This window comes from Rhinoderma darwinii, chromosome 1 (genome assembly GCF_050947455.1).
Source record: "Rhinoderma darwinii isolate aRhiDar2 chromosome 1, aRhiDar2.hap1, whole genome shotgun sequence".
In the NCBI taxonomy this organism is placed as follows: Eukaryota; Metazoa; Chordata; class Amphibia; order Anura; family Rhinodermatidae; genus Rhinoderma; species Rhinoderma darwinii.
The window spans coordinates 200769774-200793620 of NC_134687.1; the positions used below are offsets into that span (position 1 = coordinate 200769774).

General features: G+C 41.8%; 1 protein-coding gene across 1 annotated transcript; it reads right to left on the reverse strand.

Annotated features, from left to right (window-relative positions):
- Window positions 1-781: 781 nt before the first annotated feature.
- Window positions 782-23425, reverse strand: LOC142758708 (deoxycytidine kinase 1). Its single transcript, XM_075860721.1, has 7 exons — window positions 23156-23425; window positions 20567-20682; window positions 17189-17382; window positions 16953-17100; window positions 15936-16051; window positions 7852-7951; window positions 782-1109 (listed from the first exon to the last, which is right to left on the reverse strand). Exons 1-7 carry the CDS (start codon window positions 23268-23270, stop codon window positions 1083-1085), a joined length of 816 nt encoding a protein of 271 aa, XP_075716836.1. The 5' UTR covers window positions 23271-23425; the 3' UTR covers window positions 782-1082.
- Window positions 23426-23847: the final 422 nt, after the last annotated feature.

Here is a 23847-nt window from a genome sequence, read left to right on the forward strand (position 1 = left end):
ACAAGCGTTTAAAATGCTGAAAAACCGATTGAAAAGGCCTTACAGTGTATATATAAAGAACAGCCATAAGAGCTTATAAATTGACTGAGGTTTCCAAAATACAAAAAACTTTATTTTCATTTATAAAGACATTATTAACATTCTTTTCAAAACCTGGTAGTAAAGAGGGGAGTTCAAGTGGGATTATTATGGTATTACACAAGCATGCAATAGCATTAATTCATAGAATAACCCAGTTGCCTGGCCAATATGGCATGACACACTAATTTGAAAGTATTGGACTATTAGGTTACCAGCCTCAGGGTGCATTTACACATGCCGGTTTTATAGCATTTTTCTGCTGTGATTTCGCAAGTCGCAGCACAAAAAAAAAAAACTCATCAGAAAACTAGCACATGCAAATACACCTTTAGACCCCCATGCACACGACCGTAGATTTCGTCCGTAATTACAGACCCATTCATTTTTATGGCCGAGGGACACCTTCCCGTATATTTACAAAAAAAAAGTGTCTGGGCCGTAGAAAGATTCCATTAAAAAAAAAAAAATAGGACATGTCCCATTTTTTTAGGAGTAGTCTGTGCACGTAATCACTGACTGATGTACAGGCACGGTGGTGTGCATGGGGGTCTTACAAACGTGCTGTCCAATGCATGAAATTCATTGATACTATGAACTGATGAACATATGTACGATTTAACATTAGCAAATTACATAAAACAGATCATATTTTTTTTTTAATTAAAATATGTACATATACATAATCATTAAAAACAAAACAACCTGTTGACCAGAAGCTGAAATCGTAAATCAAATTATTTTTTTTTTTTAAAACAAATATTCTGTTCAGCATGTACTGGATCATGAAAGGAAAAAAAAAAAAAAACATATGCAAGTTCCAACACAATCATAGCGCAACTGAAACATCGGAGCTGTATACTTTAGAGCTTTGCTTCACAGAATAATTGTCCCCCCTCCCCACCCCAAAATACAAACTATAAACTATACAATGATGAAAATATATATAAGATGTGCGGGGACGACGACGGGGAAGACTGCTGCTTCAAAACGACTTCTGGATGCTATAATGTACTTAAGAATTCTTTAACCTGGAAGAAAATAAATTCCGTTTAGAACAGTAGAACACATCAGTTTGCTAGAGTGATGAGTGATTAAAGGGGTTATCTGGAACTTTAACCCCTTGAGTACCAGACCCATTTTTTCAAATCTGACATGTGTCACTTTATGTGGTAATAACTTGGGAATGCTTTTACCTATCCAATTGATTCGGAGATTGTTTTCTCGTGACATATTGTACTTTATGTTAGTGAAAAAATTTGGTCGATAAATTCATTGCTTATTTGTGAAAAACATGAAAATTTAGAGAAAATTTGAAATTATGTTTTTTTTTCCAATTTTAAAATGTATCTGCTTGTAAAACAGATAGTAAAACCACACAAAATAGTTACTAATTAACATTTCCCATATGTCTACTTTAGGTTTGCATCGGTTTTTGAACACCCTTTTATTTTTCTAGGACGTTACAAGGCTTAGAACTTTAGCAGCGATTTCTCATATTAAGAAAATTTAAATTTTTTTTTCCAGGGACGAGTTCAGTTCTGAAGTGGTTTTGAGTGCCCTATATATTAGAAACCCCCATAAAACACCCCATTTTTTTTTACAAAATTCATATGTAATACATTTTTTTCTGTACCACAGAAGGTTTTACCTGAGAAACGCATCCCAATTTTTATTGCCCAGGTTCTGCAGTTTTTAGAAATATCCCATATGTGGCCCTAGTGTGCTAATGGACTGAAACACAGGCCTCAGAAGCAAAGGAGCACCTGGTGGATTTTGGGGCCTCCTTTTTTCAGAATATATTTTAGGCACCATGTCAGATTTGAAGAGGTCTTGTGGTGCCAAAACAGTGGAAACCCCCAAAAGTGTCCCCCATTTTTTTAAACTACACCCCTCAGGGAATTTATCTAGGGGTATAGTTAGCATTCTGACCCCACAGATATTTTGCTATATTTATGAGTTGGTCTGCGAAAATGAAAATCTACTTTTTGTCTGGAAAAACTTAAAAATTTCAAATTTTTGCAAGAAATAAAGGAAAAAAAGCACCCAACATTTGTAAAGCAATTTTTCCCGATTACGGAAATACCCCATATGTGGTAATAAACTGCTGTTTGGACCCACAGCAGGGCTCAGAAGGGAAGGAGCGCCATTTGGATTTTGGAGCTCTGATTTTACTGGAATGGTTTTCAGTGCCGTGTCACGTTTGCAACGCCCTGGAGGGACCTAAACAGTAGAATCCCCCCAAAAATGACCCCATTTTGGAAACTATACCCCTCAAGGAATTTTTCTAGTGGTATAGTTAGCATTTTGACCCCACAGGTTTTTTGCTGAATTTATCGGCATTAGTCTGTGAAGATGAAAAGAGACTTTTTTTTGGGAAAAAAAACCTGAATTCTCATAAGGAATAAAGGAAAAAAAAAAAAAAAAAAAAAAAAAAAAAAAAAAAAGGTCACCTCAACATTTGTAAACCAATTTCTCCTGATTACGGCAATACCCCATATGTGGTAATAAACTGCTGTTTGGACCCACGGCAGCGCTCAGAAGGGACTGAGCACCATTTGGATTTTGCAGCTCAGATTTTGCTGAATTGGTTTCTGGGGGCCATGTCGCATTTGCAGAGTCCCTGAAGTACCAGTACAGTAGAAATTCCCCAGGTGTGATCCCAATTTGGAGACTATACCCCTGAAAGAATTAAATTAGAGGTGTAGCGAGCATTTTGAGCCCTCAGGTGTTTTATAGATTTTATTAGAATTGGTCCGTGAAAATGAGAAAATGTTTTTTCCAATAACCTGTAGATTTAGCTCATAATTTCTCATTTCCACAAGGAATACAGGAGAAAAGACACCCCAAAATGTGTTACACAATTTCTCCTGATTACGGAAATACCCCATATGTGGTTGTAAACAGATATTTGGACATACGGCAAGGGTCTAAACGGAAAAAGTGCAATTTCGTTTTTGGAGTGGAGATTTTACAAAATTCGTTTTTGGCGCCATGTTGCATTGCGCTGAGGTACCAGTACAGTGAAAACTCCCGAAAAGTGACCCAATTTAGGAAACTACACCCCTCAAGGAATTCATCCAGAAGTGTAGTGAGCATTTTGACCCCCAAAAGGTTTTGCAGAAATTAGTGCACAGTGGATGTTGCAGATTGAAAATTGCCATTTTCCACATATATGCTATTTCAGTGCCCAATGTGTTGTGCCCAGCTTGTACCACTGGAGACCGAGCCCATAAATTGTTAAGCGGTTCTCCAGAGTACGGTAATACCCCACATGTGGACATAAACTGCTGTTTGGGCACACGGCCAGGCCCAGAAGGAGCGCCATTTGGCTTTTGCTTGGTAGTTTTGTTTAGTGTTTTACTGGTGTTTCAGTTTATAATGTGGGGGCATATGTAAGCTGGGCAGAGTACACCAGGGTATATGTAAGCTGGGCGGAGTACACCAGGGTATATGTAAGCTGGGCGGAGTACATCAGGGTATATGTAAGCTGTGCGGAGTACATCAGGGTATATGTAAGCTGTGCGGAGTGTATCAGGGTATATGTAAGCTGTGCGGAGTACATCAGGGTATATGTAAGCTGGGCGGAGTACACCAGGGTATATGTAAGCTGTGCGGAGTACATCAGGGTATATGTAAGCTGGGCGGAGTACACCAGGGTATATGTAAGCTGGGCGGAGTACACCAGGGTATATGTAAGCTGGGCGGAGTACATCAGGGTATATGTAAGCTGGGCGGAGTACATCAGGGTATATGTAAGCTGTGCGGAGTGTATCAGGGTATATGTAAGCTGTGCGGAGTACATCAGGGTATATGTAAGCTGTGCGGAGTACATCAGGGTATATGTAAGCTGTGCGGAGTACATCAGGGTATATGTAAGCTGTGCGGAGTACATCAGGGTATATGTAAGCTGTGCGGAGTACATCAGGGTATATGTAAGCTATGCGGAGTACATCAGGGTATATGTAAGCTGGGCGGAGTACATCAGGGTATATGTAAGCTGGGCGGAGTACATCAGGGTATATGTAAGCTGGGCGGAGTACATCAGGGTATATGTAAGCTGGGCGGAGTACATCAGGGTATATGTAAGCTGGTTGGAGTACATCAGGGTATATGTAAGCTGTGCGGAGTACATCAGGGTATATGTTTGCTGGGCGGAGTGTATCAGGGTATATGTAAGCTGTGCGGAGTACATCAGGGTATATGTAAGCTATGTGGAGTACATCAGGGTATATGTAAGCTGGGCGGAGTGCAACAGGTCATAATAGGATGTAATAATGGGGAAAAATGAATAATAAAATTAATGATCCATGGATAGTGGCGTACGCTTTGAACCAATCCTTTATGCACAGGCCGGATTATTAGGTGTAGGAGTCGCACTTCTACAGGGCGTCTGTGGTGTTGTACAAAACATCCGCACTCCAGCATTGTCTAATCTTTGACTTCTTCACTAGCCCCATATGTAGCACAGACCCCAAAATTTCATCGTTTTCGCTGCATTTACAGGGTCTACCAGTGGGGGCTGCAAATGATGACGCAGGTTTTTAGGTGAAGAAATGCTGCACATATGAATTAATCTGGGTCGTCGTTTTGCATTATTGCGTTCCAAGAGTCATAACTTTTTATTTTTCCGTTGACGAGCTGTGTGAGTGCTTGATTTTCATGGGACGAGCTGTCGTTTTTATTAGTATCATTTTGGGGTACATGCGATAATTTGATCAGTTTTTATTCCATTTTTTCTGAGGTGAGGAGACCAAAAAAAAAAAATTATAAAAAAAAAACTGTGAAAGAATTTCTGTTAATGGCGTTCTCTGGGCAGTATAAACATGTTTGCTTTATTCTACGGTTTGATACGATTATGGCAATACCACAATTATATATTTTTTATATGTTTTACTACTTTTACAAAATAAAAACACTTTTTTCTAAATAAAATGTTTTAGTGTCACCCTATCCTGAGAGCCATAACTTTATTTTTTTGTCGACGGAGCTTTGTGAGGGCTTGTTTTTTGTGTGACATACTGTAGTTTTTATTGGTACCATGTTTGGCTATGCGCGACTTATTGATCACTTTTTATTTTATTTTTTGGAAACGTGACCAAAAAAAGGAAATTCTGCCATTGTTTTTTATTGTATTTTTTTTACGGTGTTAACCGCGCGGGATAAATATATATTTTTTTTAGGTCAGGCCAATACGAACGTGGCAATAGCTATTATGTCTAGTTTTTGTCTTTTTTTTTTCTAATTATAAAAGGGATTGATCAGGGAAACAAGGCGATTGTTTTTATTACGTAAAACTTTTATTTATTTCTCTAAAACTTTTTTTTTTACACTTACTAAGGGACATGAAGATCCCCAGTATAATACACTGCACTACTTATGTATGTACTTATGTAGTGCAGTGTATTGTAACTGTCACTTTACAACTGACAGTTGAGCCTATTACGTCCTGCCTTGGGCAGGACCTAATAGGCTCCCGTACCTGGCAACCCGGAAGCCGTTGCTAGGCTTCCTTGTTGCCATTGCAACCATCAGAACCCCATTGCATTGCAACCATCAGGGGGGGGGGGTGTCAATTGGGTGCAGAGGGAGCCCCCTCCCTCTGTATCAATCACTTAAATGCCGCTGTCGCTATTGACAGCGGCATTTAAGGGGTTAAACTACAGCGATCGGAGAGAACAGTGATCACTGTAGTTGCAGTGAGATGTCGGCTGTATATTACAACAGACACCCGATGAAGATGGAGCGAGCATTTTCGGGAAGGGGTTAATAAAGTGTTTTTTTTTTTTTACACAGCTTTCTCTGATCTCCTCACGGATCTCACAGAAATGAGGAGATCAGAGAAAGTGACAGGAGCTCTCTCCTGTAGACGTCACAGACGGCTGTGATTGGTCAGTCTTCAGAGACTGACCAATCACAGCAATCGCCGGCATGGGGGACTGCTAATTGGTCCCCAGGCCGGTAACAGAGTTAGCTGTCAATGACAGCTGCCGCCGTTGTTATATCACTGTGATTTCACATAGTGACAGTTTATTCCTTCTCCGCAATAGTATGGCGAAGGTCCGCTGCAATGAGCGGCCTGCGCCGTACTATTGCTGAGAAGGAACGCAAGGGGTTAATAGTGCTGGCTTATCCTAAAGATAGGCCATCAATTTTAGAGTATGTTTACACTGCTTATTTTCAGTACCTCGAAAGACGCCTGAAGATACGGAAGCTGCACACCTCCAAATATCTGCCCATTGATTTCATCAGGGCGGTTTTCTTATGGAGCCGTTTGGAAAAAACGGTGCGTAAAAAAACACCCCATAAAAAAAAGAAGTGCATGTCACTTCTTGAGCCGTTTTTGTAGCAGTTTTTCATAGGGTCAATAAAAAAAAAAAAAAAAAACTGCTACAAAAAAAAAAAGCTGAAAAAAAAAAAAAAAGACTGGTTTCAAAAACAGCTGAGAATCAGAGGCTGTTTTCCCTTGATAACCGCACTGTATTTTACAGCCGTTTTTCAAGTGAACATACCTAGATCGGTGAGGGGCAGACTCTCCGCACCCCCACTGATCAACCGTTTGAAGGGAGTACTATTCTTATACTTTAAACATTATGGCCATTTCTTCTTCGGGCTGATGCACACAAGCTATTTATGTAGTAGTAGTGAAGCAGATAAGGGGGAAATCAAATTCCCTAAGGCCATCTGCATTTGCGGGCCATGCTCCCATATTAAGTATGGGAGTACGGTCTGTAAAACGCAAAAAAACAAAAAAATAAATAAAAATGTCCTACTTTTGCATAGCCTTTCTATGGCAGGGACGCCCTTCTGTAAAGATACGGGAAGGTCTCCATGGGCAATAGAAATTAATGGGTCCGTAATTATGGATGAAATCTACAGTCGCGTGAGTGGGGCCTAAGGCCGCACTCTTTCCAACCAACGGCAAAATACAGGTAATGCTTAAAGTACAGTGCCTTGAAAAAGCATTCAGTCCTCTTGGTGTTTCCTGGTTTTGTTGCATTACTACCTAGAATTAAAATGATTTTAGATTTAATTTTATGTAACGCCCTTCTCCTGGTGGAAACTGCAGCAGTCGTCCCGCTGAATGCTACCCCAGCTATCAGCGCTTGTGAGAGGGAAGGCCACCTCATCATATTAATCACAGCATTTTGAAGGTTTTTTTGTTAGGTCTGCAGTGAGATGTTAATATAAATTTTAGGCAACCTTTGTTTTGGGGGCGGGGGGAAGGGGTGGTCCCGAAAACCTTTGACCGGTTACAACTTAATGTACAGGTAAAGGCATTACATGTATCGTAGTAACGGTTATGGATTATATTTTTGTCTTCTGCATTCATTTATTTTAATTCCATTTCAGGAATTGTATACATTTAAAACATTAAATTGTGGTGCAATTCATTACTGCTTGATATAGTCACAAATATTGTTATTGATCTTCTAGCCATCAATCATTTAAATAGTCTAAACACTGTGGGTATGAAAGAACGGCCACTTGTGCGATTCAGAGGACCACCACCAGATTTCACTAGCTATTTATTCTGCATGTCATGAGCGTTCATGGCCAGCTTGTTTAGGCATCCCTTGCATGAGGTCATCTCCCACTTTGAATTTATCTATACATACCGTTTTAGCATTTATACTAATAATTGGTATATAATGTTATACCTTAGTCACAACCAGTGTAATTAAGAAATGGCGAAAACCTTATTTGACAACCTACGAGAAAAGAAAAACCCACACATGAAAACTAGCATAAAAGTGTACAGTGCTCACATACTTTTTCTATAAGGCATTCTTGCTTCTGGTCATCATCCTTAAAATCTTCATTCACATCAAGTGTCAAAATGGGGACATCTTGCAGATATGCAAAATCCATCCTGTGAAACAAAGTCTGATCTATTAGTATTCATCTAGTGAAAACAGGTGTGTTGTATCATCAATTCCACACAAGTAACGCACCTCTATTAGCCCACGTAGCGTAAACACTGCGGATGTTCAGCAATGGAATTCTGTGCGGAAAGTCCGCAGCATTTACAGTAGCAGCAGAGTGGATAAGATCTAGAAAATCTCATGCCCACTGCGGAAAAAACCCATAGCGTAAACGTTAATAACTTAACCTGCAGTGCGAAATTTAATTCTGCAGCATGTCAATTTATGCTGCGATAAAGTTTATTTTCTGTTGCAGGATTTCCCCATTGAACTCAACGGGCATGCAAATCCTGAGAAAGGAAAGAAGGAAGGAAAGAAGGAAGGAAAGAAGGAAGGAAAGAAGGAAGGAAAGAAGGAAGGAAAGAAGGAAGGAAAGAAAGAAGGAAAGAAAGAAGGAAAGAAAGAAGGAAAGAAGGAAAGAAAGAAAGAAGGAAAGAAGGAAAGAAAGAAGGAAAGAAAGAAGGAAAGAAAGAAGGAAAGAAAGAAGGAAAGAAAGAAGGAAAGAAAGAAGGAAAGAAAGAAAGAACGTCCTCCTTCCTGCAGTCCGGCCTCCTGGAACGTTTCATCCCACGTGACTGCTGCAGCCAATCACAGGCTGCAGAGTAACATGGCCTGCAATATCATCGTAGGAGGCCGGACTACGCGCAGAGAAGACGGAGGGGGGGCCCCCCCCAAGTATGAGCTCTTTTTTCCACAGCGGAAATTTAGTTCCAAAAACCGCACCATAGTGTGGTGCGATTTTTTTTCGGGTGAATAAACTGCGGGTTCGAGGTCGGACACGTTGTGCGATTTTTACGCAGCGTATCCGACCCGTGGGAACCTAGCCTTCTGCTTCGCTCACATCTGCGTTGGACTTCCGTTCATGGGTTCAGTCAGGGGAACCCATTACCATTGTTTTCAACGGTAATGTTTCTGTGTGAAATGGTTTCCATGTGTCTCCATTCCGTAGGGTTATTGTATTTTTGGCGCTATTGATTCAGACAAAAAAAACAAAACAAAACAAATGAAGCCTTACAGAACAGAAACATTAACATTGAAATCAATGATAATGCAAATGGAAAGCTATTGTTTCTGTTCATGGATTCCCCTGACGGAAAGGTCAGACGGAACCCTGTCACAGATGTGAACAAAGCCTTAGCCCTTGTTCCTACAGCGGCTGTTTTTTGAATAATAGCTATTCACACGACAGATTATTTGACGCCCCGGAAAACCCAGCCGTCAAAAAAATGGGACATGCCCCATTTTCGGCATGCACTTCACACTGTGGGAGAGAGAGAGAGAGAGAGAGAGAGAGAGAGAGAGAGAGACAGAGAGACAGAGAGAGAGACGGAAGACACGGCCGTCACTTAGAGCACATTCAAGTGATGGCCGTGTATTACCCGGCCCCATAGACTTCTATGGGAGCCGGGTGTCCGAAAATAGGGCTTTTGGAAGGTGGGGGGGGGGGGGGGGGGGGAAATGGTTAAGACACACACAATTGATATATAAACTCCAAAAGCATTTATAATCAGGGCTGGGCAGTTTACAGCAGAAACATCCCCCCATAGGTTTACCACACAGGCAGCTCCATATTATTGACCACACACAGAAGAACAAAGCAGAGCCATATAGCAAATTTAGATAAAAAGTAGAATTTATTTAACACATATGACAATGTTTAAAAATGTATAAGGACAAGACTCTAGTATAAACAGCGGAGCAATTGTTGACACTTGCTGATTATCTATGTGTATAAGGGCTGTATAAAAAATTGTCTAAACTCCATATAGACTCAAAAGGATAATTACCCTATTGTTCATCAAATGAACCCTGTAAGTATATTCAGTAGGTAGAAGACAAAAAAGGGGGAAAGTGGAGTAAAGTGACAGTACATATACAGTGACCACACACACACTAAATCTTGCAGCACTCCAGTACCGTAAATTAAACACTGGTTTTTATTCAAGCCAACATACAAAAAGTGCAACGATTCAGTCCAACATTAGGACTTTTTTCAAGCATGCTTGAAAAAAGTCCTAATGCTGGACTGAAACGTTGCACTTTTTATATGTTGGCTTGAATAAAAACCAGTTTTTCATTTACTCTACTGGAGTGCTGCAAGATTTAATTTTTGGGATATCGATTTAGTCTCTGGATCTAGACTACTTGCCGGCACCCGTTTACATATCAATTTGCCGGTGTTGGAGTGCTGCTGTCTTTTCTGCTGAGATAATATATAAATATATATATATATATTATCTTCTACAAGGTGGGAAATATTACAAAATAATTAATTTGACATGTTTTCCTATGTTGGCCACCAGAGGGAGCACTTCCCAGAAATACTGTACATCAACTGAATCAGGCAAAACAACTTGACTTGCTTTTGCTGTAAATTTGGGAGGAACACTGTACCCGCTAGTGCCAAAAATCACGACCCCCTCCCTCTATTTCTGGCTACAAGCCAGGAGAAGGGGGTCTTCAACTTGCCCAGCACAGCTCCATTTTGCCAGTGATTGTACAATGGTACGATGTGATCACGGCAGCAGCAGCTACAGGAGACAAAAGGCTAAGAACGATGAAGGCCAAGAGGGAAGACCCTGTGGTGAATGACTTCCGTGGACAGGTTCATACAGCATGCACTTGCCACGTATTTACGTGCCAGAAAACACTTAAAAAGCCATAGTGTTTTTACGGCGGCCACTAACTGGCTTTATTCTGATGCAGTAGCTTTTTTACGGTGCTGCATCAGAATACATAGAGCAGTTAAATCTCCCTGCTCACGTTTACCAGAGGCAGCCAGGGCTGGGAGCGTTCCCGGCTCGAACGATATCCGTATCGATCTCGCTCAACCCTTCAGATGCGGCACTCAATAGCGAGCACCGCATCGGAGTGGTTTTGGAGAGAGGGAGGGAGCTCCCTATCACCCCGGCACCCTGCGTGTGATCGCAGGGTGTGTCTTCTATGCCAGCCGGGAGGCCTAACAAGGACCCCAGGTAATGTCTTACACAGACAGGCGGTAACGCAGAAAAAAAAAATAAAAAAATAATAATAATTTTCCCCTTAAAAACTGCTTCACTATTAAAAATAAAAAATAAATAAAAAAAGTTAGACATATTGGTTATCGCCACGTATGTAACAACCCCAACTATAAAGTAACTGCATTATTTAACCCGCTCAGTGTATGCTGTAAAAAAATAAGAAAAACCAATGCAAAAAATTGCAGATTCCCCCACCTGGCCACAATCATCTGGAAGACATCCTGATTCAGGGACCACTCTGACTGCAGCAACGGTCTTCTGCTCAAGAAGTTTGCTACCCGATTGTCCCTTACCCTTAGATGGACAGCTGAAAGGGACGATAGATGTAGCTCGGCTAGGGAAAAGATCTCTGTAGCCAACTTCATCAGAAGCCATGATCTTGTACCTCCCTGATTTGTGTATCCTACTGTAGTCGTGTTGTCTGAAAGAATCTTTACCCTTCTTCCCGAAAGTATAGGAATTGTGTTTTTCATTGCCTGAAGTACTGCCTCCAGCTCCCTGTAGTTGGAAGATCTTATGGAGGTTTGAGCATCCCACGGACCCTGAAGGCAGAAGGATTCCCAATAGGCTCCCACCAGCAAGGACTGGCATCTGATATATTCAGGGTTGGGGACATTTCCCATGAAACACCCTTCCTGAGGTTTTCTACCGTCATCCACCACTTGAGAGTCTGGCTACCGAGGAAAGGAGTAGGGAGTGATCTAATGAGAACTTGCTCTTGTCCCACTTCTCCAATATGTCCCTCTGCAGATGTCTGGACCTGAACGGAGCCCACATTGTGGCTGGGATACAGGAGGTCAAAAGGCCCAGGACCGATATAGCCCTTCTGAAAGAAGTGATCCAAAAAAAGAGAACAGAGACCCGCTCTATCAAAAGGTTGGATCGTTCCCTAAGAAAAAAAACATTAAAAAAAAAAAAAACACATCTGTCTGGAAGAGTTACGTTTGACTTGTTTATGTTCCAACCCAGATCTATCAAAAGTCGCATGAACTGACTGTAGAGGGAGTGTCAAAGTTTGGGCAGTGTCTGCCACTATCAAAAAGTCGTCTAGGTAGGGAATTATCAGAACGTCCTTTGTTCATATATAGGATATCAGAAATGACATCAGCTTGGTAAAGACTCTCGGTGCCTGAGAGATGCCAAACGGGAGCACCCTGTATTGGAGGTGGATTAGAGAGTCGTTCAAAACTACTGCCACCCTCCGATACTTCTGGTGAGTGATGCAGACAGGTACATGGTAATAAGCATGCTCCAGATCTATGGATGCCATCATACAATCCCTGAAGAGAACCCCTTACAGTAGAGGGAATACCCTCCATCCGAATTTTTTTGTAAATCGGAAAGGAGTTTAGCGGTTTTAGGTTTATTATGACCCTGAATCGGCCCGCTTGTTTCTTTACCAGAAAAAGCGTGGGGGGGGGGGGGGGGAAATAATAGCGTTTCCCGATCTATGGTCTCGGCACTGGCACCAGAACCCCCTTCCGGATAAGAGAAACAACCTCGGATTCTAGGGCCCGCTGTTTCTCTGAATACTTCTGCCTCTTTGTGAGGAGGAATCTGTCTGGAGGAGACATGAATTCTAGCTTGTATCCTGTTTTTATGATATCTAGAACCCATTTGTTAGAGGAGATCTCTTCCCATTATTGATAGAAAAGGGATAAGCGTCCTCCTACATCACTCCTCCTGGCGTCATTGTTGGTGATCTTTATTCTTAGGATTCTGAGGATCTAAAATCCTGTCCCTTGGGAATGGGCTATTAAATTTCCTGGGACGAAAGGAGTCTGGTTTGCCCTGGGTAGGAAACCCCTTCCTCCTATCAGATGCTTTCTCCAGATCATCCTCCAGTGGAGGGCCAAACATAAAATCTCCTGAACAAGGCATAGAACAAAGTTTCCCTTTGGAGCCTGCATCTCCCTTCCACGTCTTCAGACACAGCTTTTCTGGCTGAGTTGGATAGGGCTGCAGATCTGGCTGCCAGACGGACCAAGTCCACTGAGGCATAAGCCAAAAAATCTGTGGCCTTAGAAAAAACCGGGAGGGAAGCCAGTATCTGCTCCCTAGAAGTCTTATCTCGGAGATGAAGCTCCAACTGAGCTATCCAGATTTTAAGAGACCTGGCTACACATGTGGCTGCGATACCAGGCCTAAAAAGGTCCCTTAAGAGTCTTCCTAGGTTCTTTTTAGATAATAGTCCACCTTCCTATCCATAGGATCGGAGAGAGACCCAAGATCCTCGAACGGTAAGGCATTTTTCCTGGATATCTTCGCTAACGGGGCATCCAGTCTGGGAAAACTATCCCAGTCCTTACTTAAACCCTCCTCAAAGGGATATTTTCTCTTCAAAAATCAGGAAAAGTCCTGTTTCCTAGGACCCGGGTCCTCAAAAATAATGTCCTGAACAGACCGGGGTTCCTTGGGGTCATCGATATTCATAGTGGCCCGGACAGCTTTAAGAAGTTGGTCCACGTCATCCTCTGGGAAGAAGTTCTTCTCTCCCCTATGCTCGTCAGAGGAAAACTCAGGAGCCTAGCTCCCCTTCCTCCTCAAACCTTTCCTCTCCACTAGAGGAATTAGAAACGCCTAGGTCTTGCCAGACGAGGTGCTAGGAAGATCACGATTCTTTGAGGGATCTAAGGGAGCTCTTAACCTCTGTACGCACTAGATCTCTTATGCTAGAGGCAAAGCTGGGGGATTCTGCCAGGATTTTATACAAACAAAAGGTGGCATAACCGTTTTTCTGATAAGAGGCTGCTAGCTTCCTACTACGAACAGCACATTCTTTGTTGCGAGCCTTGTCCAACTTTTTCCTGGGACCCTCTCTGACCTAGGAAACATGCAATATACAAGGAAGGGCAAACTTATTAATGGAAACAAAGGTTTGTCCTACCACGCTTCCTAGAAGATCCCATGCTGTTTAAAGTACCGGACTGGAGGATCTTCCTGCTCAGGTCGTTCCACACATCATAGGCCTAGGATTGGCTGGGGAGGTTCCCAGGCCACGACGTGCTGTAGCCCCTCCTCCCCACATGGGCCGCCGGAGCACCGCTTCCTGGGACGTCCACGCGTCATTCCAGCCCGAAGGGACGTGCACCGCGACCGGAAGTGGTCACTGTAGTGCACCGGAAGCGGCCAAATGCTGGGTCAGGAGTCCTGACTGTCTGTAACCTGGAGCCAGGCCTGACCCCAGGAGAGCTTCTCCCCCCAGAGGAGACCCCACCGGTGGCAGGAATCTACCACCTCCGTAGAGGGAAGCGGTGACCGGGAAAGGGAGATACCAGCCCCAGACTACAGGTTGCTCCCTAAGAGGCTTACACCTTCAGAAGACCTCCAGGAACACAAGTGAGTACCTGCTGGAGGGTCTGCAATCCTGGAGAGAGTGTCTTGATCCACAGGACAATCCCATCCAGAGGACAGGAAACCTGACAGTGTGTGGAGAGGGGTGTAATTTTTTTTTTTTTTTTTTTTTTTTAGATAGTCACGCTTCCTGTCCAGCGAATGGGATGTCTCTCCAAAAGGTGCTGTCATAGGTGAAAGGGTAAAAATTAAAAAAAATCTCCACAAATAGACAAAAATTTTAAAAAAAGTCATTTTTACAGTGTAAAAGTAGTAAAACATACGATATAAATTTGTCATCATTGCAATCATAACCCGCTAAATAAAGTTAGTGTTCTTTATACCATGTGGTAAACAGCATAAATTTAGGACACAAAAAAAAAAAGTGTGGCAAAAGTGAATAAAAGCTAACCAATGATACGTACCCCAAAATGGTGCCATTAAAAAAACACAACTTGTCCCGCAAAAAACAAGTCCTTATACAGCTATATAGACGCAAAAATAAAAAAGTTATAGCTCTTTGAATTGGGAAAAAAAAAAAAAAAAGTTAAAAAATAGCTTGGTCATTAAGATTTAAAATAGGCTGGTCATGAAAGCGTTAAGCTTCCCATTGACATCAATGGGGAGCGCACTCTTAGTACATACAAGGCATTTTTTTTTTTTTACGCGTGAGAATTTAAAAAACCCGTTGTGATAAAAAAAAAAGTTAAATACGCTAGCATTTTATAAAATGCAGGCATTTTCCACATTCGACACATTGTGTGCGTTTCTTTGTGCGTACCGGACTCCCATTGACCATTCCGAAAATGTGCCGCCTTTTCTGCACCAAAGGATTAACCTAACGTTTTAGTTTTTTTTTTAAATTAGTTCGCGTAAGAAAAAGCGCAGTGTGTACACGAATGGTGCACTTTCCCATTGATTTCAATGGGAAGCTTAATCAAGGGAGAAGACCAGAGTCTGCTGTAGGCGAGTAAAAGTTGTTTTATTTTTCATACTACTAACTTTATTTTTTTTGTTTTGCAGGTGCCACTGGAACTATTGGACTACTTCGATGATCTACGTTTTGCGGCAGCCCACAATTAAAAAATAAATAAATAAAATAAAAAAGTGTTAAGAAAAAAAAATGTAATGGGGAAAAAAAAACATTAAATATAATATTTAAATAAAAAATTTTTTTATGACATTTCCTTTAACCTACAGGCAGTATGAGGGGGATAGATGAAATTGTAAACACATGATTGCTGAATCAGACCACACATAAGGTTTGTTTGTACTCTGTAACCATGGACACACAAGAGCTGCAGACTTCAAAAATCCAGAAAAAATTTGTCGTATTAGCTGAAACCTTCAAGTTTTTTTCTGCATCATGTGAATACGGTTTTGTAAAACCCCATTCACTTACATTGTACTGTACTCTGTTGCGGATTTTCAGCGCAGAATTCTACATGGAAAATACTTCAATATGCCACATCTGAACATGGCTTTAAGCCTCCAACTCCGTTACACGTTGCTTCCCATACCAAGCTGAGAACTTTTCTGCAGACTTTACACACTAGACGAGTGAATAAACAGTACTCACCTCATGTTTCTGTGGTGGAGCCAGCTTTCATGCTTATAATGCAGTTTCTCCAGATATTCCATAGGAATTCCCTGCTCTTCATCTCTTCCACGTGAATAAATTCTCTGTAGGCATTTCTAAGTGATAAAGATATCCCCTTTAATAAAAACTTTAAAATCAAGTAGAAAGCTTTCAACATTAAACATAACGTAGAAGTTATTAAAGGGGGCTTTCCTGGAGCTTAACAAATTAGGAGTGACAGTAGGAAGTGTGAAAAAATTACCAATGCTGACCTGTTAGGTCACCCGTTACTCCAGCGCCAGTAGTTTTCTTGTCCAGCAGTGAGGACATACCGTTCATCTGACCACTGCAGCCAACCAATGGCCTCAGCAGTCACATGAATAAACGGCACACCATCCCAGCCGCAAAGTAAACAAAGTCCAGCAGGGGCCACCAGTGTCTGTGATGGAGCGGCTGGCTATTTAACAGGTGAGTATTGGTTAGTTTTAATTTTATCCCATTTCCTCCAGTGAATCCAATTTTTTTAAACTCCCTGGAATACCCCTTTAGACACACGAAAAGTATAATGATTCTATAGTACATATCCACCTTACATAATATCTTGTAAGTTAGCTAATATCTAAAGTGTAACTAAGACACTTCGAGATATGAATTCCCTGAAACATGTCATAATCCATACTACAAACTGATCTCCCAACAGTTACACACACAAGAGTTATGAGATCAGCGATCTATTCACATTGGAGAATAAGTGTCAAAGTCCTGCGCATGGAGCCTATACAGCTTCTTAGTACAGAACCACATTTATTTTTCTGTCGCAGTCGTACAGAATCCACCTGAAAAATGCCTTTAAATGAAATTGTAGACCTACAAAAGGTACAGTAGAGGCTACGTGGACGACCTCGAAGTCTGAATACAGCTGCGTGCATAAGCCCTAAGGCCAGGTTTACACACCAAGTCTAAAACTCCTATGTTCAAGCTTCAGGACCATAAAACATTTTTTTGTAAGATATTTACCTCAGGAGCTGCACGGAGATAGACCATACCATCAAGCTCAAGATCAGCCCCAAACTGAGAACTCAGCCACTCATGCCAATCTTGATAAACCGTCCATTCTGTTTCATTCATACACTCTGCCTCATACAAATTAGAGGCAAAAATGTATCTGAAAGTGAACACACAACACAGCTTCAGTAAGACTAGTATTCATTTGTATTTACTGAATGTAAACATGTAACCAGCAAGGACATTACCTGTCACTGTAAACCGATCGCTCAAAAAAGATCACAGGTTTTTCTGCTTCTCTTAGCTTCCCCCCGAAGACTTTTAACTGGGCCCGAATACGGCTGAGACAAGCATAGGATTGAAAGGTAAAGGACCAGCGTTCAGGCTTTTCATACATCATCTGGAGAAGATTGCCACCACTTTTCTGTGATGTGGTGAGCTCCTATTTGTGAGCATGAAACGTGGGGGGAAAAGAAAAAGTCAGCACGTAAATTACAAAGTTCTCAGCTAAAATAATGGATAGTTTGTATCCAGTCTAGACAATCCTCAGTTAGGGGCTGTTCACAACTGCGTTGGAGAATCCGTTAGGCATTTGCCAGACAAAACAGCGCAGCATGACAAGTTCTTTCGAGTGCCGATGGTTTCTGTCATGCAACGGATTTAACGGATGAACTTTCAGCATTATTCTTCTCCTATGACGGAGCACAGCAACGGAAACCCGAACGCAGATGTAAGCTCAGCCTTAGATAAACAGACAGGTCTCTGTGTAGCCAGAGGTGTTTACCCAGAGCATGGTCTAGGCTGGGTACAATTTTATGCACTTGTCAGCTGAAAGCAGGACTAGGTCTGTACCAATCGTCAGCCTCTATATGTAAACAAGAAAGTTTTTATCCACAGACAGCAAACAAAGATCTTAAAATGCTAAGAAATTGAAATCAGGATATGATCAATCCTATCGGTCTCCAATTTCAGAATTGCTGGTGACCTTAATATACTCTAGAAAAGAATCTCAAAAGCAGACTACATTTTCAATATGCTCATAAATAGATTTCCAGAAATCTTACATCCAATGATACCCAGAACTTAATTTGACCATAAATTTAGACTTATAGTTCACCGAGTAAATTGTCAAGTTTGTTTTCCCTAGTAAAAATCTAGATATCACTGATTAGTATCTTTAGGGGTATATATTGTTTGTTTAATGGTAGCAATATAGTTATATTGATTACAAGCTACAACCTGCCTGTGTGAAATACCCCACGCAGTTTGTAAAAAAATGTCTTCACTTAGGTTCAAGTGTTCATCACTTATATTCAAGTGTTAATACGCTTTCTTTGCCACTTTGGTCTCAGTGACTTGCTGGAAAGTTTTCTTGGGTGAGCTCAAAAATTGTGTCGGGCGGACTAGGTGTTGATTGTTTATACTTGGTTTTGATTTTTCTATTTTTGTTATTTAATATTCATTTTTTATTTTGATTTTTCAATTTTTTGTTGATATTTAATTCCAAATGGTGTAAAGTACGTCCGAGTATTGAGTTCAAATACCCTCAGGGGTATCTCCCCGTTCGTGTGATAATTCAGCCTGATAGATGCTGTTATAATATGCACTCTGCCTGTTGCATCTATGTTATAGTGCTAAATCTAGATAGCTGCACTCTGTGAGGATTTCAGCTAGTGTCTATCAGCTAGTGCAGCTGCCAGTTACTCTGCCCTTATAAGGACTGCTTCCTGTGTTCCAGTCGGTCACTGAATACACTGTTATGTTCAGACTGAATTGCTGCGATACATTAAGACTGGATCGATATAAAGTCTAAGGATATAAGCCTGTACTTTTCGGCTGGTGCAGCTATCAGCTGTAGAGCCCTTATAAGGACTACTTCCTGTGTTCCAGTGAGTCACTGAATTCACTGTTATGCTGAAACTGAATAGCTACGTGAACTATGGATATAAGCCTGTACTATTCGGCTGGTGCAGCTATCAGCTGTTGAGCCCTTATAAGGACTGCTTCCTGTGTTCCAGTCCTAACATAACAGTGAATTCAGTGACCCACTGGAACACAGGAAGCAGTCCTTATAAGGGCTCAACAGCTGATAGCTGCACCAGCCGAATAGTACAGGCTTATATCCATAGTTCACGTAGCTATTCAGTTTCAGCATAACAGTGAATTCAGTGACTCACTGGAACACAGGAAGTAGTCCTTATAAGGGCTCTACAGCTGATAGCTGCACCAGCCGAAAAGTACAGGCTTATATCCTTAGACTTTATATCGATCCAGTCTTAATGTATCGCAGCAATTCAGTCTGAACATAACAGTGTATTCAGTGACCGACTGGAACACAGGAAGCAGTCCTTATAAGGGCAGAGTAACTGGCAGCTGCACTAGCTGATAGACACTAGCTGAAATCCTCACAGAGTGCAGCTATCTAGATTTAGCACTATAACATAGATGCAACAGGCAGAGTGCATATTATAACAGCATCTATCAGGCTGAATTATCACACGAACGGGGAGATACCCCTGAGGGTATTTGAACTCAATACTCGGACGTACTTTACACCATTTGGAATTAAATATCAACAAAAAATTGAAAAATCAAAATAAAAAATGAATATTAAATAACAAAAATAGAAAAATCAAAACCAAGTATAAACAATCAACACCTAGTCCGCCCGACACAATTTTTGAGCTCACCCAAGAAAACTTTCCAGCAAGTCACTGAGACCAAAGTGGCAAAGAAAGCGTATTAACACTTGAATATAAGTGATGAACACTTGAACCTAAGTGAAGACATTTTTTTACAAACTGCGTGGGGTATTTCACACAGGCAGGTTGTAGCTTGTAATCAATATAACTATATTGCTACCATTAAACAAACAATATATACCCCTAAAGATACTAATCAGTGATATCTAGATTTAGACTTCTATCATTTTAGTTCAATATATCTGTACTCTGCTCTTGTGAATGAAGATTTGGGATAACAGTTCCATGCAGAAATGGCCCCGATTGTCAGATAATGTTAGTATTTGGAGCTATGAACATGTAAGTGTCAGCAAGTATTTCTTTTTAGGGTGTGTTTACATCAGCGTTCGGTTTCCGTTGATGGGTTCCTCTGACGGAACCTATCAACAGAAAAGCAAACAGAAACCATAGCTTCCATTTGCATTACCATTGATTTTTAATGGTAATGCATCAGTTGCTAATGGCTTCCATTTGTGTGTTACGTAATGTTTGATTTTTGTTCCTTTTCTGTCCACTACGCTATGGTTTCTGCCAAAAAACAGAAACCTTACAGAACTGAGGCAAACGGAAACAGTTACCATTGAAATCAATGGCAACGCTAACAGAAAGCTATGGTTTCCATTTTTCCTTTCCGTTGATGGTTTCCGCTGACGGAAAGGTCTGACGGAACCGAACACTGATGTGAACAGGCCCTTGCTTTATTTAAACTTGCTGTTGGAAGGCATCCGGAGCAAATCAGAATCAATACAGCAAGCAATAAGTTCAATGGCTGCTTTTTGCACATCCATACAGAACATTGCCTATTTTCATAAGCGGTTATAGATTCTTCTAAACTAAAGCGGATCTGCTATAAAATCTAAATGTGCTATATATAACATATGGTACCTGAAATTCATCCTGATTGCTTTGCACATTGCACCATCTTGCTATTGGTTCGGGAACAACTTCCCAGTCCTCATTGCATTTCTTGAGGATATTGACAAACGTAGATTTGCCTGCAGCTATTAAACAGAATAGAAATAAAAATGAAGTTGTACACCTTAAAAACAAACGTTACCGTACATGACACTGACAATTGATTGGCTCGCACTAATAAACCTTTCGTTTTGGAAATGATTGAGTCACGGTATTAAATAACATTTTGTTTTGAAGTAAAAACATGCGTTTTCTTTTTTCATTATTTTTCCTACATTAATTAAAGCAGCGGGCAAAATATGTAGTGATGCAGTAGAGGACATGCAGATCATTACCTTCTTGCGGAGACCTATACACAACTTTCACTAGTGGTGCTGGCGGTATCCACAAATACCGCCACTCCATAGCGGAAGCGAAACAGGCACTGCTCTGCCAGCACTGGAGAACGGTTAACTGGTTTTTCAGTTATAAACAAATACTAATCACAGTATAATACACAATAATGAAAATCATTCATTAATGGGGTATTGCATGTATGGACAACTGATGACCTATCCAGCGGATAGGTCATCAGTATATGATCAATACGTGTACAACACAAGGACCCCGCACCGATTCGCCACGCTGGCTGCCTCTGGGCACCGGACGATATTGCCGGAAGCAGATGACACCGGTCAAAGAATAGCGGCCGAGCTTCAATTCAGGAGAATAGGAGGAGGGCTGCAGTTCTGCCTAACAGCCGCTATGCAGTGGTCAGAGCCATCTGCTTCCGGCTTCAACTACTGCATCCCGTTCGAAACATCTGGTGCCCAGAGGCAGCCAGAGTCGCGGATCGGTGCGAGGTGTGTGATTTCTCATATAGGCGTTGATATTCATGTCACACAGCGCATCTAGTTTGCTTTATGCATATATTGGCCTAATCTTCTTAGTAGGTGTTAGATTACCCCATATATGATAGAAAGTTGCAGGACTTTTCAACAGGTTGTTCCCTGCATTCCCTACCATTTTCCAGATCCCTGCCCTGTAACGTCCCGGCCTCTCAAGTGAGCTGCTCATTCATGGCAGAATAGACTTTCCTCCTACAACTACTACCGGTTTCCAATAATATATCTGCTGACCTAATAAAACAGTTAGATAAAGTCACAAAACAGACAACATCTGCGTCCTGTGTGACGAAGAGTGTCCGCCTGGCTGCACATCTCACACACACGTAAAAGGGCAGGTGACTATTATTGGGTGTGATTTGTTTATACAAATTAGTTTGTGGACAATCACATAAAAATAAGAAAGTGACAGTATAAGGGCCTGTTCACATCAGAGTTCGGGTTCCGCTCCACATTTCCGGCAGAGGAACTAATGAACAGAAACTCTCTCTTCCTTTTGCTTTACTATCATTTTCAATTAAATCAACAGTAATGCAAACCGAAGCCATAGATTCCGTTCATCGGTTCCTGACAAAAGCATCAGATGAGCTGAACCCGACCGCTTATGTGAACAGGCCCTAATAGGCACAGTACCACCTCTCGGTATACTGTAAATCACAGCTCAGTACAACCGCTGAGTATGGTGTAGTAATATTAGATTTCATATAGAAGTTTCTTCTTTATAAAAACGGAAGAGATATCGTGGCTCACTCCATCAGATGCTATGTTACGGAAAAACGTTCCCCTAGAAGCATTGCACGTAGGGGAGAATAATTCTAAGGTTATATTCACACGCTGCAGATTAATTGCAGACGTTTTGGTGACTGTTCCATTCATCTGAATAGATTGCAAAAATCCACGGGCATATTGACAAATCCATTCAGATGAATTTTGCCATAGATTGTTTTAGATTGCAATTATTGCTAATTGGCACTTAATAAAATGCAGATCTTGCCACCAATATCAAACCACCTCTGCACTGGAAGTTTTCCGATGGATGGGATCAGGGACTACAGCTGTCCACATGTCTTAGAAACTGTTGATACTTGTATGTCAGGTGTAGGCGGTGGCGTGCACTACAATGCCTGGCGTTCCACCAACCCACATGGCTAAGAAAGAACAATGGAGGAGCGATATCAAAATTGGTGCAAAGGAAAAGTGCAACCAATCAGACTGCACCTCTCATTTTTCATAGGTCTTGGAAAGTGTAAGCTTTAACCTAGTTGGTTGCCATAGGAAACTAACCCCCTTTCCGCTAGTTCTGATATATCTGAGGACATCTGCGCAGGAGGACCAGTTTCCCATCTTACCGCCTAAATACCAGTCTGTATAAGTGAATGGGTGAATTCATTGTAATTAAGTAAACACCATTTTTAATTAATATCAGTAAATATTGTAATAATATTCTATGCGCAGTCAATAGCCGCATTGTCCAGAGCCAAGAACAGCTGCCACCAGTTCTTCACAATGACGGCGGGAAACTGGACGTGACTATACAGGGCGACAATCCACCCGCTTCATGACAGACGTACACAAATGCCGCCAGCGGGTGACGGCCGCGTCCCTTTATAGACGGCGGCAGACAGACCCCCTATACATGCAGCAGGTGCGCGCCTACTCCAGTCACGCTTCTTACCGATATTCCCTTCTATGGAGATCCGCTTCACCTTGCTCTTTTTGCCCGGGGATGACGTAGCAGAAGAGGGTGATGGAGAGAGGTCGGAGCAGATTCTCTTCGGCGGGGTGGCCATGGCAGGGCACTAGTACTGGAGACTGCGACTTCTGGATCTCCCGCTCGTTCTGTCTTTGCGTTTTGGCGCAGGCAGGAGAGTTGGGCGGAGCCGGGGACATCATTGGACGTAAACCTTTCAAACCTCTGGACCAATCAGGAACTGCCGTTTACCCGGGACCAGTGAAGACACGCATTGAACAGAAAGCGCCGAACCAATGGCGAGTCACAAGGGGAAGTCATTGGTGACAGGAGCCAGAACGTGAAGAGAACTGTCACTAGTGCGGGGCGGGAAAGACTGGGGAGGAGTGCGGGGTTACAATATGGAATAAAGAGGACCGGTATTCGGCGCTGCAAATTCTCTATGTAATTCGCCTCAGATATTGCTGCCGCGCGCCCTTATAGAAAGTAGCAGCCAGTTTCTGCATAAAGAGTGCACGAGGAAGTCCCCCCAGTAAACGGTACCAGATATGACCCAGGCCGCCATGACTACTTCTCCAGGGCACCGCTTATCTCTTCCGAGTTCACTGCCCACGTCTTTGGCTCCTCGCTTCTGTTCCACCTTATTGCGCTTTCTACCTACTGTACACAAACTCCTC